This window comes from Peromyscus californicus, unplaced genomic scaffold (genome assembly GCF_007827085.1).
Source record: "Peromyscus californicus insignis strain IS unplaced genomic scaffold, ASM782708v3 Scaffold_5__1_contigs__length_169319896, whole genome shotgun sequence".
NCBI lineage: Eukaryota > Metazoa > Chordata > Mammalia > Rodentia > Cricetidae > Peromyscus > Peromyscus californicus.
The window spans coordinates 43,018,139-43,037,786 of record NW_026294573.1 but is presented as its reverse complement, the minus strand read 5'-3'; the positions used below and the strand labels follow the sequence as shown (position 1 = coordinate 43,037,786).

Here is a 19,648-nt window from a genome sequence, read left to right as displayed (position 1 = left end):
ACTTCCTGAGAAGCTGGTTCCTATAAGACAGCTGGTCTTTACAATTCTTCTTAGGATTAGAGTTACAAGAAGTCAATCATTTCTACCCCCTTAAAGGAGGAAAGGTAAGTGCAGGCAAAAGGAACTGTTTTAGCTAAGATATAATACTCTCTAGTGTCAGTGCCTACGGACTTAGTAAAGCTTTTACATCTTCAGACCCTTCGGTATCCTTGACTTACTGATTCTTCTACCTTTGTGAACGGCTCATTCCAATATTTACTAGTTGACCTGTATTACTAGTCCCAAATGTTGGCATTGCCTGTGGTGCTTCTGTTTGACCTTAAATCTATTCATACTCCCTTGGGCCTCTAAACATCATTGACAATTCTTAGTTCTGGCCTAGATCACTCTGCTGAGCCCCACTAGTCCCTCCATGTCTTCAACTTGCTACACTGAATGCATCATTTTCATTACCACAGCCCTCTCACTCCCATCCCCTCTAAAGCACTCTCTAATGTTATCTAGCAACTTAGGTCAAAACTACAAACCGTATACTGCTTCAGCCTGTGTTGAAATTACAGGTGTGAACCACCATACCTGGCTTGTATAAAGGATGTTAAGTGCAATCATGTTGAATTGTTTAATGAAACTGAATTAAAAAAAAATCCAGAAAAACCTTTACGTTTGAACGTATTTTGTTCTTACAAAACTGTTAACTGGTAACTTTGCATGTTTAATGTACTACTGCTGTCTGTAGTTAATGAGAAGTTAGGAATTACTATGCTTTACTAGCTGGGTCGCAGCAGCAGCAACCACAGAACTCTCAGGTTTTCGTAATGAAAGCAGAAACTAAAGAAAAATGACAACTGTGTCCAGTTTAATTACAAATAAGAAAAGGATCACCATGTGGCTACATCTCTTCATTCTCATGAATCTCCCCAACTCCCAGATCCTCTTGACCCTTTTTAAGTATGAATAACCATAGTTGGTTAGGTCAAAACCTGACCTTGATTTGGTCAAAAACACCCTTCAAAGATGTTGATTATAATTCAAAGAGATACAAAACTTAGCACCTCTGTAATATTAAAATAAAAACAAAACAAAAAACAACCAAACGACTTGATTTTTTAAAAACCCAAAATACTCATAGCTGCCTGAAGAGGAGATCTTGATCCTTTCACTAAACATACTCTTCTCATATCCACAGGAAGCCATCTGGACAAAAGTCAAAATGAATCCATTACTCATTTCCTCTCCGGCTCTTCTTGTGGCTTTTCTTAGACCTGGAATGGGATATAAATCATTAAGTTGAGGAGCAAATAAGGAAGGCTATCACAGTATGCTGACACTGATGCACAGAGATGACGTAAACATTAGATACACTCTGTGTTTTGTTGACAGTCTCTCACTTCTGCCTCCCCAGGGCTGGGATTACAGGTGTGCATCACCATACCCAGCAGAGTTTTGTTTGTGTGTGTGTTGCATGCCTGTATACATGTGCCCACGCACTTGAGTGTATATGCATGTAAAGACTGGGAATTGTGACCCTTGTGTCACAATTGTGATCCTTGAATGCTCTTTTGAGGCAGGATGTGCTGGTTTTTATTGTCAACTTGACACAACCCGGTGACCTAGGAAAAAGAACTCTCAATTGAGGATTTGTCAACATTAGACTGGCTTTTCACCAGTCGGTGAGAGACTGTCTTAAATGATGTAGGAGGGCCCAGCCTGCTGAGCGCAGCACCATCACAAGGTAGTTGGGTCTAGGCTCTGTAAAACTAACCAGAGAGTGAGGCAGCAGCTTTCCTCCGTGGTTCCTACTTGAGTGTCTACCCCGACTTCCTCAATCTCAGACTGTTACCTGGAAGTATAATCTGAAATAAACCTGTTGCTTTGGGTCATGCTGTTTATCTCAGTAACAGAAAGAAAATGGATCTCTCAACTGAAAGTAGAGCTCAAAATGAAGCTAGTATTCTTTCTTGTCTTGAGGATCCTATCCAGAGTGCTGAGATTCAAGGCAGTAAATCACCTGCCTGGCTTTTTAAGTTGTTTTGAGGATTTAGACCCCTTTGCCTAGCAAGCATTTTTTCCTTCAAGCCATTGAGATACTATCAGTTGTTTTTTTGTTTTTGTTTCTGGTTGTTTTTTATGGTTCTGAACAGCACTCTGAGCCACGCATTATTACCTAGAATTTGCACTAAACAACTACCTCATAGTGTAAGAATATACCTATGGATATATTCTAGGGTACATGGCCCACAGGGTTCTAATGAAGATCACTTAAAAATGACTTGTCCAAGGACTCAACTGTTGCTTTCAAATTTAGTTCTTGGGCTAGAGAAACAGCTCTGTGGTTAAGAGCAGGCACTGTTATAGAGTACGTAAGTTCAGGTCCCCCCCCCCCCCCTCATTGGGTGGCTCACAATAACTGCAGTTCCTGGGGATTCCATACCTTTGGCCTCCACTGGCATCTGCACAGTGTATGCAGATAAACACATATACACAATTAAAAATAAAAAAAGCCCAGAACCACTGAGACTATATCTCCCGCACTGTTCAAAGCTTTAATTCTAAAAAGGAGAAGAAGGTGCAAAAGAAATAGAATGCTAGAAATTCTCAATGCAAAAAAAGCCGGGTGGTGGTGGCACACGCTTTTAATCCCAGCACTCGGGAGGCAGAGGCAGGCGGATCTCTTGAGGTCCAGGAAAGGTGCAAAGCTACACAGAGAAACGCTGTCTTGAAAAAAAGCTTGTAATGAACTATCAGTACCCACATCAAAACAAAATTTCCCATCTTGGTTATATTGGAAACTTTTAACTTTTGAATAAAGGATTAAATGTGTAGATGTCCATGTGCACATGTGGAAGCCAGAGGTAAATATCAAGTGTCTTCCTAACTCCCTCTCCCCGCTTTTCCTTTTGGAGACAAGGTCTCTCACTGAACGTGAAGCTGGCTGATTGGCTCCTCAGGTCTTCCTGTCTCCAGCACTAAGATTTCAGGTGGACCTGGCTTTTAGCATAGATGCTGTGGGTTGAATTCCAGTCCTCATGCTTGCATGAGAAGCACTGTACCTAATGAGCCACCTTCCCAGCCCAGGATTAAATTCTTAAAATAGAGGTTTAACCCATACCTTTCAGGAGACTTTGAGTGACTCCTATGTCTGTGACTACGGTGGTGACCTAGGGAAGAAAAGGTCATTGGATGAGTTTCTGTTCCCCCACCTGCAGGCTATCATTCTCACCTCCCCCAATGCCTCTCATTCACATACGACCGACCTTATTGGCCTATTTTGAGCACACCACTTCCTATCAACTCTCTGGTTGGTTGGTAGTTGTGGCAGGGAATGCAGCAATAAAACCATATATCCAGAGTATTACGGCTAACTTCATGAAACAGGCTTTGACCAATATTATACTAGACATTTCTGCAATTTGGATAAAAATGCAATCCCATCACCAGAGTCCAATGAGTAGTCTCACTTTTGAATTCCATGTCCATTTCCTTTCCTGATAGGTAGTAGTGCAGTTAGGTGTTTTGTGTTGCAGGAGTCTTAATGCTCCTTTTAGATTTCTTTACTAAGACAAGCAGGAAAGAGCCCAAATACTATACCTGGGGATTTAGAGCGGGATCTGTGTCGTCTGTCTCGCGACCTGCTTCGATGGCGTCGTGGACTCTTGCTCCTGTGCCTTTCTCGGCGTGGGGAAGGGCTATGGGGAAAACAGCTAGCTCAGCACGTTTTGCAGTGAACACCACCACCACTTCCCCTTTCAAACCCTCTTCTTGTCAGAAATGACTCAGGACTCACCTTCTTCTTTTGGGGGACCTACTTCGCCTGTGGCAAGAGGAAGAGCAGGTTAGTGCACTGGACATTGTGAGTGGCAATAATAAATAAATACGTAAATAAAGTTCACACAGCCTTTTTTTAAGAGGGGACGAGTGCTGGGGACTGAACAGTGGCTCCTGATTCTTATCTGTATCTATGTCTTAAATATAGTACACTTCTAACACTCTGGCCATGCAACTTATTTTGACCAGTGGGATAATAGCAAATATGATGCAGATACAAGAAAAACACTTGCAGGAAGGACCTGTTGTCTCTTGAATTCTGTCACCTCCTTCAGAACATAACAGCTGAAGCTGCTGCAGAATGGGAAATACAGAGAAACTGCTCTAGCCATCTTTATTAAGGTTTCTCTCTACTGTCTGGGAAATGCATACTCACAACAGGTGAGCAAACAACTATATCGAAGCCCAGCCTTATTCACTGACCACAAACTAAGTAAATTAAAGAAATGGGTTTTTGTGGGTGATGGTTCAGTAATAATAGGGAAACAGATACACTGGCAAGCATTATAGGCTAATAATATTTTTCCTTCCCTGAAAGGCTGTAGTGGTCCAGCCCTACCTCCTGGGAGACCGACTCCGACTCCTCCTGTAGCGCAGTGCAGGAGAACGTCGTGGCTTGTCCAAGTCTCGGTAGCTTCTTCTTCGATGGTCAGGTGATGGTACTCTTTCCAGCTTGAAACAAGATGGATGAATACTGGCTTTTACTAAAGGCAGCCATGCAAGAACATAGTTATTGTCCCCTCCCAATGTACATCTTTTAAGTCACTTTGAAGCAGTGATTTGACTACATAGTGACAAAGAATTACCAGTACCAGCAGCCAGTGACTGTGAGTAATAAGAAAAATAATGCAGTTATGTGGCACACACTTTTAATCCCAGCATTTGGGAGGCAGATCTACAAAACAAGCCTGGTCTATAAAACAAGTTCTAGGACAGTCAGGGCTACACAGAGAAACCTTGTCTCCAAAAACGGGGGAAAAAATCCTTATTTCCTTAGGCTGGATTTCCAGTGTGAAAGAAAGAAATAGATGTAAGACCAGTAATGTTAAATGCAAAGTCACGGTGGATTTTAATCTTTAAAATAATTTCCTCTAGCTCTAACAAAAGTGTAGCAGCAGTAGCCAGGCATGGTGGCTTTAATATCAACAGTAGGAAGGCTGAGGCAGGTGGATCTCCATGAGTCTGAGGCCATTCTGGTCTGTATAGTTGCAGGACAGACAGACAGAGCGAGAAAGACCTTGTCTAGGGAAGAAAAAAGAAGACAAAGTGTAGCAACACAGAGATTGTTACCTACTTCTTGGACAGATGCGTACTTTCATGTTTGGAGTACACAAGAGGCTAGATGTGTGTAGAAGCTAGAACATACCACCATCATATAAAAAGCAAGGAAGCTATCAAAGCTGTGAAGGTATCAAGAAATCTCAGAAGTGGTTGGATAAGAGGTCTCTGTTGGCCAAAGGTTTAAGTATCTACATGGATTAACACACCAAATTTGCTTAAACTATGGTGTTACCCATGGCAAAAGAGCATCACCTTGAGAGGATATTATAGAACCAACCTACGATTTTTTTTTTTTTTTTTTGGTTTTTTGAGACAGGGTTTCTCTGTGTAGCTTTGTGCCTTTTCCTGGAACTCACTTGGTAGCCCAGGCTGGCCTCGAACTCACAGAGATCCGCCTGGCTCTGCCTCCCGAGTGCTGGGATTAAAGGCGTGCGCCACCACCGCCCGGCAACCTACGATTTTTTGTGCCTATCTTCATAAGAAATTCATCTTTTTTTGCAGGGAGGGAGACAGTATCTCTGGCCTGTAGCCTTTAAACTATTATTATGAAAACTTAATATGCTGATTTGGAAGTTTTCCTCTCCTTATGAATATTCTAGATAAAAAAAATGAAGATATAAAAGAAATAGAATAGCTCACCATTTTATAACACACCTAGGCATTGACTGGCAGTGGATCCTAACATTACAAGTGAGACAAGACCAGTGGGATGGCTCAGTGCCCACACCCACAAGAGAAAGAGAACATGAGAAATGAGAGAATATGTCAGCCAAACATAGTGTCTCACACCTAGCACTTTGGAAACCGAGGCAGGAAGACCAGGAGTTTGAAGTCATCTTAAGCTATGCAGCATGTTAAAGGCCTGCCTGGGTTACACGAGACCCTGCCTTAAAAGATAAAACAACTACAAAAAGTCTATATTGGTTCATTTCCCAGAGAAGACATCGACTTTCCATGACTTCTGATCCACAGAGAATGGCCTTTTCTTTTGCACTCACTCGAAAGGGAGCTGATAAACTCCATTTGAATTGTCGCAGGATCCATGGCAACGTTTGTATTCCTCTCTTGGTTTAAGTACTTTAAATTATTTTTATTTTACGTTTGCATGTGTTTTGCCTTGCATGCATGATTTGTGCACTCTGTATATGCAGCACTTGGAGAGGCCAGAAGTGGGTGTCAGAGTCCTTGGAACTAGAGTTACAAAAGTGAGCTGCCATGTGGGTGCTCGGAATCAAACCTCTGTCCTCTGGAAAAGCACCCATGCTCTTAACTGCTGCACCACCTGTCCAGCCTCTGTACATTTTTAATTCTCTGAGGTCACTTCAGCAAACTGCCAGTCTGGACTGCCACCTCCTAAGACACCAATTACTGCTTTTGGTACAAAGTTGCATAGGTCAGAGAGCACTTTCTTTTCCTTCTTATAAACCCTATTAACTTTAGTATATGCTGTTTTAGGACATGAAGTTTTCTCCGCATCACACATATGGTTGTGAACACATATATGTTACAGTAGATATATCTGTATGCCTCTTAGAATTTTTCATTTTACTGAAAACTTACTTTAGATTATTTCAGACAGGGCAGATAAACTATTTAATCTGATAAAGGGCTTACTGTGCTCTCAATAGCATATTATATATGGGTTCTGGGATTGTGCCTAATTTCTTTTGTTGTTTCAGTTGTCTAAGACAGGGTCTTGCTAAAGGTGGTCTGCAGCCTCCTATGTAGCCCAGGCTAGATTTCAAACTCTTAGTCTGTCTTTATCTCCTAGTGCTGGGATTACAGACCTGTACAACCACACCCAGATCTTAATGTCTATTTTTTAGAAATTGTTCCTATAGTATGGCTATTTAAGCTCCTATATTTTCTTTTTTAAAGATTTATTTATTTACTATGTATACAGTGTTCTGCCTGCCTGTATGCCTGCAAGCCAGAAGAGGGCGCCAAGTCTCATTACAGATGGTTGTAAGCCATCATGTGGGTGCTGGGAATTGAACTCAGGACCTCTGGAAGAGCAGCCAGTGCTCTTAACCTCTGAGCCATCTCTCCAGCCCCTAAGCCTCTATATTTTCTAAACTGCAAAGGAAAACCATGAATTCTCTCTCTCTCTTTCTCTCTCTCTCTCTCCGTGTGTGTGTGTGTGTGTGTGTGTGTGTGTGTGTGTGTGTGTGTTACTAAGAATTGAACCTAGGGGCCAGGCTGGTCTATATAGTAAAACTCTGCACCCCACCACAAAAAAAAAGAAAAGAAAAAAAAAAAAGGAAAACCAAGGCCTTTATTATAGCAACGAATAAACCAAAAGGAATTTAGGGATAAATTAAAAGGAATAAACCTAGAAAGACTAAATGTAGGTAAATTGTACAAGTTTACATATAAAACTTCTTTAAAACCTTTAAAGGTATAGATACCATGTTTGTGGATATAGATGCCATTATCATCTCTGTTTCCCATGATTCTGTTACAAATTCAATGTCGTTTTTTTTTTTAATATTTGAAAATTATTTACGTTGGATGTGCATGTGTGAGAGTGCACAGACATACTTGCATGTGTGGGTGTCCTGGGAGACTAGAGGGTGTTAGATTCTCCTGGAGCTGGTGTTCAAAGCTTTTGTGAGCCATTTCACATGGGTGCTGTAGTCCAGCCAGTACTCTAGAAGATGAACTCTCTCTCCAGCCCCTCAATGTAACCCTACTCATAATCTCGGTAGATTCTATCATTTCCATCAAGACGGACCTGAGGCTGAAGAGATGGCTCAGTGGTTTAGAGTACTTGTTGCTGTTGCCGAGGACCTGGGTTCAGATTCCAGCTCCGCCAGGTGGCTTACAATAACCTGTAACTTCAGTTCCAGGGGAGTCTAACCCTGGTCCCCAAGGGCGCCTGCGTTCACGTGCACATATCCAGACACACACAGAGCTGTAACTAAGCCGGGGAGGGAGACAAACAGTGGGCGGAAGCAGCAAAGCTGCTACTGAAGGAGGCTGGAAGAGGCGCTCGCCGTCCTAAGTCTTTGTGAGGTTACACAGTGCGGCAATGTCCTAACTGCGCACATTTGCCAGCGGAAGAAAGTGACCACAGATGGAACGACATCCACAACTTATGACAAGTTTGTGACAAAGATGGCAATGCGGTAAATAGAGGATAAGAAAGAAGATCAAAAAATAGCACAAGGGACAGGAATAGATAATTCCACCTTGAGGAAATTAAGAGATCTGGCGCCCTCTTCTGTATATATAATAAATAAATCTTAAAAAAAAAAACTTGGATAAAACATTTGTCATGCTTGAACACACTCTAAGGAGGGAAGTTAACTACTGCATAGTCAAGTTTTGTCAGAACTAATAATTATAGTGCTGAAAAGCTTGAGGGAAAATTCACCAATATAAAACTTAATTTGAGGTTAACTTCTTAGTTTTGGGGACAGGGTCTCCTGTGGCAACTCTGGCTAGTCTCAGACTCACGGGGCTTTATCTGTTTCTGCCTCTTTGGAGAGCTAGAGTGAAAGGTGTATGCCACCACGCCCACAAGGCTACCATTTCTTATATCTCCTTCTGGACCTTTCTATGTATAATGTTTCCTAGAATTTAATTACAAATGCTTTAGAGCTATTTTACTATAAGCACTTTCGCATTATCATTTTTAATGGCTACTTAATAATCATGTTAATAATCTACCTGACTTCCTCAGTCATTGACACCTGGGGAGCGTGACTGTTTTCAAGCTTTTCAGCACTATAATTATTAGTTCTGACAAAACTTGACTATGCAGTAGTTAACTTCCCTCCTTAGAGTGTGTTCAAGCATGACAAATGTTTTATCCAAGTTTTTTTTTTTTTTTTTAAGATTTATTTATTATATATACAGAAGAGGGCGCCAGATCTCATTACAGATGGTTGTGAGCCACCATGTGGTTGCTGGGAATTGAACTCAGGACCTCTAGAAGAGCAGTCAGTGCTCTTAACCTCTGAGCTATCTCTCCAGCCCTTATCCAAGTTTTTAATAGCTACCATTCATTAACCAACTATGTGGAGATATACTAAGACCTTCACGAACACAACAATCTTCAGAGAAAAGTACTATTAGCCTGAGACTGTGGATTCAGTCCTTCACACAAAGGGAGAAAAATCAGGACTATTAAGATCATACCATTGCTATGACAGGGCTGAGGCATTCAAGCCAAGGGGTATTTGACTCTAACAGTCATTTTAATTAGAATATAAGCTCTTCTTTATTAGGCTAGCATCCCTGAGGCAGATCTGAAATGTCTATATAGCCTGATCCACATAATAGGACCCTCCTTGTCCAAAAGGACCCCAAAAGTAATTAATTCACAAAGGATTTAAAGAGGCTGGTGGTGGTGGCACACGCCTTTCATCCTAGCACTTGGGAGGCAGAGGCAGGTGGACCTCTGTGAGTTTGAGGCCAGCCTGGTCTACAGAGTGAGTTCCAGGATAGTCAGGGCTACATACAGAAACCCTGTCTGGAAAAAAACAAAACAAAACAAAAAAGTAAAAAGAAAAGATCATCATTAATTTAAAAAGGAAAACTTGAAAAATAAGGGCTACTTCCTTCCTTCCTACCCCTTAAAGCTTTCATATGCCTTACCTTCTCATCTTCTTCTTCCTCCTCTTCACTGGATTCCACGTCATCCATGTCCTCTTCTAGAGCACTAACTCGGGGCTCCAGTTGTTCAGCTTCCTCCAGCACATAGCGTTTCTAGAGAACAGAGGAAAAGTTAAGTCATTGCTATTTCCTCCTGGTCCTGATCCTAACACTGAAAAGCTGTGGAGCAACAGCTCCCTATAATATTACTACACTTCAAGACTTTCCTAAGAAGTTAGTATACCTGGAATATGTATCTCTTTTAGTTCCACTACAAACATAAACAGAATGCTGAACAGAACAAGTTCATTTTCAATCGGTTCTGTTTACTGTGGTCTTATACTATAAGATCACTGGACTGTCAATCAGTTTGTGTGTAGTCAAAATGTTAACCTCAGGGCTGGAGAGATGATTCAGCAATTGAGAACACTTACTGCACTTGGAGAGGACCTGAGTTCTGTCCCCAATATCCACATGGTGGCTCACCAGTTCCAGAGGATCCAATGACCTCTTCTGGCATTCTCTGATTGAGGGTAAGAACTGATTCTTAAAAACTGTCCTCTGGCCCTTACATGCCTTGGCATGCACATGCATGCACACACACACTCCACTAATAATGATTAGTAAATAATAAAATTAAAAAGCAAATATTTTAATTTTATACAGACAAATAGGTTAATTTGTGATACATGTGATGAATGTGCAAATATATGTGCCCATGCTAATTCATGGAAGGCCAACCAGGACCTTGGGTGTCTTCTGTTTCTCCCCATCCTACTGCATGGAGACAGTCTTTCCCTCAACTGGAAGCCTGTCATTTCGGCTGTGCTATTTGGCTAGCAAGTTCTAAGGATCTGTCTGCCACGCTTGGGTTACAGGCACTTAGAAGCCATGCTTTGTACATGGGTGCTGGGGATTTGAACTCAGATCCTCATGTGTACAGAACAAGCACGCTTACTCACTGAGGCACTTCCCCAGCATGAGGTGGTTTTGTTTTTGCTTTTTCATTGTTTGTTTGTTTGTTTTTTGAGACAGGGTCTCACTATGAAGGCTTTGTTGTCCTAGAACTAGACCAGGATGGCCTCAAATTCAGAGACTGCCTCCCAAGTTCAGGGATGAAAGGCCTGTGCCACAATATCCTTTCAGTGGAGGCTTTTTTTCTCTCTCAATATTTAAAAGTTTTATCTGTGAGTGTGAGCATGTGTATAAATACACACTTGAAATTTCCACTACAATCAAGATAGTCAATCTCTTCCATCCTTTTAAATTGTCCTGCAGGTCTACTTTAGAGATGTAAGGGAAGAACTAGTGGAGACAGTCACAAATACCATGATTCACCTGGCTTCTTTTCCTCTAATTATATATATTTCGTGATTCCTTCCTTCCTTTTTTGTCTCACTATGTAACCCCGGCTAGCCTCGAAATTGCGATGTAGACCCGGCTGGCCTTAAACTCATAGAAAATTGCCTGTCTCTGCCCCCTAAATCCTGGGACTAAAAGCATGCATCACCATACCTGGCACAGTTTCCTTTGAGCCAAGCCTCCCCTCCCCTTTTATTCTTGTCAACAGGAATTTACCACTTTCCAGATAGGGTTCTATAATCATACAGGAACTTAGGTTAAATCCTTATCCAGTCAACTCTCCACTACAGCACATTCCATTTCTCTTTAGGTTATCAACCACATCTTTCTTCTCTTTGCATTTTGCAACAGTAGTTTTAAAACTAAAAATCAGAATCTTAACCAGGCATGGTGGTACAAGCTTACAATCCCAGCACCTGAAGAGAGAGGCAAGAGGACAGCCAGGTTCATAGGGTCAGTTTCAGGCCAGTTACTGCCCTATGGTGAAGAGTATCAAAAAACACAACAAAACAAAAAACAAAACACCACCAACCACCCCACAACCTTGAAGGGTGCTTTGTGGATAATCATCACTCCGGATGTGAGGCAGGATGATAAACAAGAAGTTTAAGGGATTGAGTGTTCACTTTCTCATTCCAAGTTCCGTTTTTTCTGTTTCATAGCCTAGCTCACCATTTAAAACAAAAGACAGCAGCTACAATGCCTGTGAGAATGCATCCTGAAGAAGAAACCTTTTCTCTAACTTGCACTTCCAAAGCCCTAGCCTTGAAACATCCCTCCCAGCTTCTACCTCATTCCCTGTCCTGTATAAAGTTTGACATAAGGACTTATGAAGACAATCCTTAAGACGTCAGTGTTTCAATATGTATTTGTGTTTGTGTGGGAGGTAAAAGGTGACTCTGATAATAGACCCTTGTCTCATACCTGTAGCCGGGGCAAAATGATATCACAGACTCTCTCACTGTGCAGAAGTTCATCAATGAACTCATCTACGTGCATCAGTTCAAACTCTGGAAGAGAAAATGATTACTTCAAGCAACCTGGAAACGATAGACTTAGTTAACCAAAAAGTCAAAGAATCATGAAATTTTATATGAAGCTCCCTACATGCCACGCCTCTGTATTTATTTATTTTGGAGATGGGGACTGAACCTGGGGCCTTGTCTTTGCCTATCTAGCGCTCTGCCACTGAGCTAAATTCCTAACCTCTTTAAAATTTTGAATTACTTTATTTATTGCATATGCACATGCAAACAAGTGTGCATGCTCTTGCCACAGTACATGTGCAAACGTTAGAGGAAAACTGAATGTGTTCTATCCCTCCATCATCTGGGTCCCAGGCTTAAGTCAGACTTGACAGGAAGTATCAGCCCAATCAAGCCTCTTCAGAAACAAGGGACTAAGAAATGAATGAGCCTGCTCCAAGTCACAAAAAATGGGCTGTGGGCATAGTTCAGTGGTAGGGCACTTGCCTTGTATGTATGAAGTGCTAGGTTCGATTTTTATCAACACCACAAAACAAAAAACAGGAGACAAACACAAAAGTAAACACAAATAGTCTTGAATTATGTAGGATAATACTGAGTAGATAACTCAAGATTATAAATTCTAATAGGTCACTTAATTGTAATTTCTCACATTAGCCAACAATGTCCCTGAATATACAATTCTTTCTCTTTTAGGGGCCTATGGTGAGGTAGCCCAGCAGGTAAAAGCACTTGCCACCCAAGCCTGATGATCTGCGTTTGATCCCAGGAGCCCACAGTGGAAAAAGTGGACCAATTTTTAGATTTGTCTTTTGACTTCTACATATGCACCAGAGCACACATGTGCTTACTTACGATCACAATCACAAACATAAGACACATACAGAAATAAAATATTAAAACAAAGACTACTATTTTTTATAGCACAAAAATGACATGTTCTTTTAGAATCTCCTTCTTAATATTATCTTAGTTTTATAGTCCTAACTACAAGTGACTTTGTATACCTCTATTACCTTACTTACAGGAAGTGCTGGCTGTGCCCGTTAGGGAGTGTACAGGGACGCTGCTGAACATACAGCCATGTACAGGACGACTACAGAGCAGAGAATTACCTAGCCTAACCGGGCCGGCGGTGGTGGCGCACGCCTTTAATCCCAGCACTCGGGAGGCAGAGCCAGGCGGATCTCTGTGAGTTCGAGGCCAGCCTGGACTACCAAGTGAGTTCCAGGAAAAGGCGCAAAGCTACACAGAGAAACCCTGTCTCGAAAAACCAAAAAAAAAAAAAAAAAAACAAAAACAAAAAACCTAGCCTAAACGGTCAACACTTTGAGAAATCCCATCTTAGTTTACTACAATATAAGTAACTCATTCAAAAAACGACAACAGTCACATCCATCTGTTCACCATGTTGACTCCAGTCCCTGGCATAACACTGGGCATATCAATTCTCAATACATATTAGTTCAGGGAAGAAATATATTAATAAAAGTTTACAGCACAATACAGATTGAGAATGCCTAAGACAAAAAATCCTAAATTCGAAATGATCTCAAATCTGAAACTTTTTGAACATGAACATGATACTCATTATGTTTTGGATTTTGAAGTATTAGAGGTTTCTGGATAGAGATATTATCTGATGGTTTATACAACCATTCCAAAATCTAAAATGTTGAAATTTACAACACTCTGGTTCTAAGCCATTTTGAATAAGGAATATTCAACTTATATTAAATCTTCTATATTCCAAAGAAGAAAGGTGTCTCTCTCCAATTGAGAGGTTCTGGTTGTATTATCACAAAGCCTTCCTTAACATAGAAGGTGTATCTCTGAGGATACAAGGCCTGGAACTCAATGGCAGGATACTTCTCATATGCATGATGCCCTAGATTCAGGTCTCCAATACTGCTCCTTCCTTCCCCTCCCCCCAAAAAGACAGGCATAGTCATGCACACCTGTAATTCCCATATTGAGGAGGCAGCGGCCAGAGAATCAGAAGTCTGAAGTCCTCCTTAGCTACACAGTGTTGAAGGTCAGCTTCAACATGACACATGCCCTCAAAACAAGACAAAACAAAACCAAGATGTATGTATAAAACATATAGAGCTGTCTCCTTGGATATGTTTAGCATTTTCAGTGGACTCCCACATGAATAACATAGGTCCACTTAGTCTAAAAGTATAGCACGGAGTAGCCTGCAGGAAAAAAAAAAGGCTATAGTATTTGGAAAATGACTTTGGACAGGCTAAGTCAGATTTTATAGAGAAACCATTTTGAAGCTTCTAGATCTTGTGGATGGAGCAGGTGTGGAAGATATAGCTCATATAAATCAGTTGTTTACCATACAATGCAGCAGGAAAGGGAGGCAGCCAAGTGCCAAAAGGGTTAAGGCCAACCAGAAGCCAATGCATCCAGTGAGGGAGATGGAAAATTTGGATGAAGACAGTAATAAGGCAGAGGGAGAGGAACATTTCGTGTATGTGAAAATGAGTAGAGATCCAGGTGAATACAACTGGCCGACGACAACTAACAGTCTAGAGACGTGGTATCATACTCACCCCCATTCCGGTTCTGGCTCTTGATTTTTCGATAGTCATTGTACAAAGGCTCCAAGTACTTGTAGCAATCAATTGCAGTTCCTGTCAGCCTCATGTAAAGTGCCCCCAACATCCGGACATACCTAACACAGAGAGGACATTGAAACAACAGGCCAGCCTAAGAGTTCCTGAGTTTTATAGCTGGCTTTTCTCATGACAATAGTAGATAAAAGTATTTTGTTTTGTTTTTCTTGTTATTAGATAAGAAAGCCATAATTTTGAAGGTACCATAGAACAGATGATGGCTAAAATATGAACTTCCTAATAGATTACTGTCTATGGGAGCTTGGTACATGTTGCTCAACTTTCAGATATATCATCTATAAAACAGAATTAGCCTAAGATTCCAAAATGATAATAAATTTAACAACAAGGCATTATCTACATTTTATAACAATGCTAGAACAAGTATACATAGCCACAAACATATGTTCTGGAAAAAGGTCAAAGTCATAGAGGTTAAAATTCTGATCTTGCCAGGTGGTGGTGGTGGTGGTGGTGGTGGTGTATGCCTTTAATCCCAGCACTCGGGAGGCAGAGGCAGGTGGATCTCTGTGAGTTCAAGGCCAGCCTGGCCTACAGAGTGAGTTCCAAGATAGCCAGCAATACAGAGAAACCCTGTCTCGAAAAATAAAAATAATAAATAAATTAAATGAAAAATTCTGATCTCATACATTACTAACTTTGATAGCAGACATGGAATTTGTTTTCTCAACCTCTAACATGGAGAAGCTGCAACCTAATTTATAGCCTTGGTGCCATAAATAAATGCAAGGAAAACTGTTAGAAGGACAGGAGCATGTATTAAGTCCTTACAAATTGAGCTATTTTTCTAGTTCATTTTTTGTAATATTCCTTCTTTTTCTTTATCTCATGTATCCAATTCCTTATTCAAATCTCCATTTGAAATCCAAGCTTCATCGTATGAGAAGAGCAGTATAACAAAGAACATGCATATTCTGACATGAGTCATAGCTGAGGCCCTGCACTCAGGAAGCAGAGGACAGAGAACTGCCATAAACACAAAGCCAGTCAGGACTACACTGTGAGGTACTATCTCAATCAAAACACAAAACAAAACCCACAAAAAGCAAGTGTACTCTGAAGACAGCTTTGCCTCCCCAGTTCACAGCAAGAATCACACCCAGATGCCTGCATTTGTTCTACTTCCAAGCTTTACCTCAGCCCCAGACCTGCCACTTACTGGTCTGACCTTAGGTAAACTCCTTACACCTGCTCTGTGTCTCAGTTTCTTCCCATGTAAAATAGGCATTCTATTTTTAAAGCAGTGGTGTAACAACAAAATGAATCACTATATATAAAGCCCTTAAAACACATCGTGGTACTTGGTCAGCTATTATACCTACTCTGAACTGCTAGAGAGTGGATAATATGGAGCAGTTGATTATGTTTACCATGCATTGGTAAGCTGAAAAAAATTAAAGAAGACCACAGTCAATAGGTGTGTGTGTGTACATATATTTGTGTATATTTATTATGTATATTATTTAATTTGTGAAATACTCTTGAGGAAGGGGGAGGTTACTAAGACTGATATACATAACCACAACAGCCAAAATACAAGTTCAAGGGCAAAAGCCTGTGGAAATGAGACACATAACACTCAGTCCTACTAACAAAGCCCAATTTTGAGCCACTAAAATTTTTGTACTAGTCAAAATTGTACTCACTTGAAATCTTCATTTTTTATGAACTCAACAATGATATCCTTCTCAGGTTGAATCTGAAGCATCTTCAAGGTTAAACACAGAAAGGGAGTTGGCTTTATGTTTCCACCGTAGACACCACCCACAAACCTTAACTCCATGGCTTTGTCGACCACAAGTTCAGCTGAAATAACCAAACACAAATAGTGACATCTTAGACATAGTAAAGGTCTTAGCTTTTCTTGATTAGTGGGTGAAACAGTTGAAGGTTTAGAGCTCCTAGATAGTCAACAAGAATTTAGTATTAGGAAAACAAGAGCTTATTAACAATAGTAATAAAAATGACTGCCTGGAACTACCCCAATGAAGAAAGACATACCCCTTATCCCAGTCCTCATTAGTTGTCTGTAGTCCGCCAAAGAAGATGGGACTCGTGAGTCCTCAATCTTTATACAACAAATCGTGGAGGGAAAAGTCCTGTCATTACCTCCAGATGCTGGGCATTGGTGGCACACGCCTTTAATGCCAACACTCGGGAGGCAGAGGTAGGCGGACCTCTGAGTTCGAGGGCAGCCTGGAACGGCTCAAAGAACCAAAAGAAATCCTTCAGCACCAAAGCAGACCCTGCCAGATTTGTCTGTGTCCTATGCAGTACAAGACTGGGCACAGAGCAGTTTTTATGAATGGCTGACATACTCTATTCCAGTACCAGCACCCGAGGGTCTATCCTTCCTCACTGAGTCACAAGAAACCAGCCGCAGGCCGAGACGCGGGTGGCGCGCAGTCACTCACCCGTAAGTCCAAAGCACTCTTCTTTCCAGTACTTTGACTCATAGATCCGCGTCCGAATGATCTTCTCCACCAGATACTGAGGGTTGGTGCCATGGATGCTGTGGGCATCCTTGACCGTACGGTTCGCCATCTTAGAACGCTTTCGATTCTATTTCCGTCGGCTTCTTCAATACGTCACATCCAGGTTTTAAAAAAAAGACGTCCAGAGGCGGAGGAAACCCTTCTAAGAGCTGAAGGCCACCAGCTTGGAACCGGAAATTGCGGCGCCCAACCCTTTCCCGGGACTACGCAAGACCGGCATCAGAGATGGCGGAAGCACGTCAGGAGCCCCCCCGGTGGGCGTGGCGAGGCGGTTGAGAACGCCAATCGGAACCAGGCTGTGGGCGGGGCCACGGCTGGTGGCGCGAAAAGTTTTCTCCTCTGACTTCTAGTCGGGCTCAGGCGGGCGCGTGCTGGCGGTCCGCGGTCCGCGGTGGGGCTGGCTGTCCCGGGAGGGGTCGAGCTCGGACGGGCGAGCGCTGTGCGGCTCCCCGAGCGCCTGGACTGGGAGCGGTGGGAAGCGCGGGGGATCGGCCAGCCCTGGCAGTCTTCGGCGTGGTGAGTGCGGCTCCCGGCCCGCCGGGCGTTCTCCACAGGCTCAGGGATTTCGTTCCACACACGTGCACCCAGAGCCTGTTCAGTGGCGGGCACTGCTCTCAGCGAGCAAACTGACCCTCCTTTGCCTCCAGCGAGGTCCTGGAATACTTCCTGCTCTGCTGGAGCCAGAGTGTTTGCTGCGCGGTCCGAACCGGAAGCCCACCTCAGAGAAGCGGGTGCGGCCGGCCCCCGGGACCTAAGGCTTTGGCTTTCCACGTGCACCGCCTCTGAAAAACACTCGCATCCTTTTCTCTGGAACGGCGGAGCTAATGCTGTTAGCCGCTTTAACAACTAGCGATTGCGTCCAGAGAGAGACTTTCTCTAAGTCACCTCTTGTGACTTTGACGTCCTCCTCGCCTCCTCTGGACTCCTCTCAAACGGGTTGTCCTTAGGTGGCCTTTCATCCCCAGTCACAGAAGAGAACGTCTGTTGGCCCGCTTTCTGCTTTCTAGGGTCTAGCCCGGACCAGAATGTCCTCTTGTAACAGTTGGGGAAAGTGCGCGTCTTAAGGCTGGAGATGCGAGATTCCTGCCCAGGACTAGTACAGGTGAAACTGCAATGATAAGGCCATTTTAATTTCCCACAGAAGTCGAATAATCGTACTTCCTTTTCCACGGTATTGTTTTTTCGAGACAGTGTTTCACTGTGTAGCCCTGGCTGCCCTGGAATTCGCTCTGAACCCGGCCAGCGGCGAACTCAGAGAGTGCCCTTGCCTTTCGGACTCTGGAATTTATTTGTTTATTTATTTTGGTTTTTCGAAACAGGGTTTCACTGTGTAGCTCTGGCTGACCTGGAACTCACTCTGTAGACCACGCTGGCCTCCTCTGCCTCCTGAGTGCTTAAGGCTTGCACCACCACCGCCCGGGCAGAATTACACTTTTATTAAAAGCTGTGTTAGAGGGCAATATTTGGGTGTTGGGAGGTTTCTGAATTCTGTGAAATTGAGTTCAGTGTTTTGTGTTGACTTGTGAATTACATAATATCGTGTTGTTGAACGAGTGTGAGTTCACGCAGGTCCATGGAAAGAAGACACATCCCATTTTAAGGATTTCTTAGCCTTTCCTGCTGCAGGGGGACTCAGCCTCAGACTGAGACACCCTCCATTAGCCAAGGGCATTTTTCTCCTCCAAATTTACACTTTGAGCACGTTGATTTCCATATCTCCTAAACATCCTGACTAAACTTCCAAAGGGGTAATGACAAAGGCAAATTCTCCACTAAAGAATTTCACAGTGTGTTGGATTTTTCCCAACCAAGTTTTGCATAGGCTTTGTACCATTGAGAAACTCCCAGACAGGATTCTGGTAGAGGGCGATAAGAGACACAAAAGGTGGATTAAGGCTAGGTGCTAATACCCTGGACCCAGACCAGGTGTAGCTCAGTGGGAATTCTCCCATCAACATCAAGTTGTACTTAAATAAGATGCTGACCTTTATATTTGAATGCAGAAAGTAGTGTTACCAGATTTAGGATCACAGCCTGTGCCCTAACAAGCCAAGTTCTGCTACGTGTCCTCAATATTCCAATTAAAAGAGCCAAATCAGGACCTGCAAAGTGCACAACCAATTTTGGTTATGATATATTGTTTGTGATCTAGAAAACAAAACTTGCTGAAGACCAGAGGACAGAGTTACCCATATAAGCTCTGCGGTGGTGGTGCACACTTAATCCTAGCACTGGGAGGTAGAGACAGATCCTTCAGGATTTCTGTGAGTGTGAGGCCACACTGAGATTAACCCAGTCTAAAAGAGAACAGAGCCAGGCAGTGGTGTCAGACATCTTTGATTTCAATACCTGGGATCACACACCTTTAATCCCAGCACTAGGAAGGTTGAGACAGGAAGTTATGTGGCTGGGCAGAGAAAGGAATATAAGGCGGAAGGAGACAGGAACTAGCTCT

General features: G+C 42.5%; 1 protein-coding gene across 1 annotated transcript; it reads right to left on the bottom strand.

The window, feature by feature from the left end:
- Positions 1 to 1,083: 1,083 nt before the first annotated feature.
- On the bottom strand, positions 1,084 to 17,300 carry Prpf38a (pre-mRNA processing factor 38A). The gene is made up of 10 exons (XM_052718331.1): positions 17,113 to 17,300; positions 16,345 to 16,504; positions 14,615 to 14,736; positions 11,992 to 12,077; positions 9,709 to 9,819; positions 4,385 to 4,497; positions 3,785 to 3,811; positions 3,589 to 3,686; positions 3,110 to 3,158; positions 1,084 to 1,262 (listed from the first exon to the last, which is right to left on the bottom strand). Exons 1-10 carry the CDS (start codon positions 17,240 to 17,242, stop codon positions 1,220 to 1,222), a joined length of 939 nt encoding a protein of 312 aa, XP_052574291.1. The 5' UTR covers positions 17,243 to 17,300; the 3' UTR covers positions 1,084 to 1,219.
- Between the last annotated feature and the right edge of the window lie 2,348 nt (positions 17,301 to 19,648).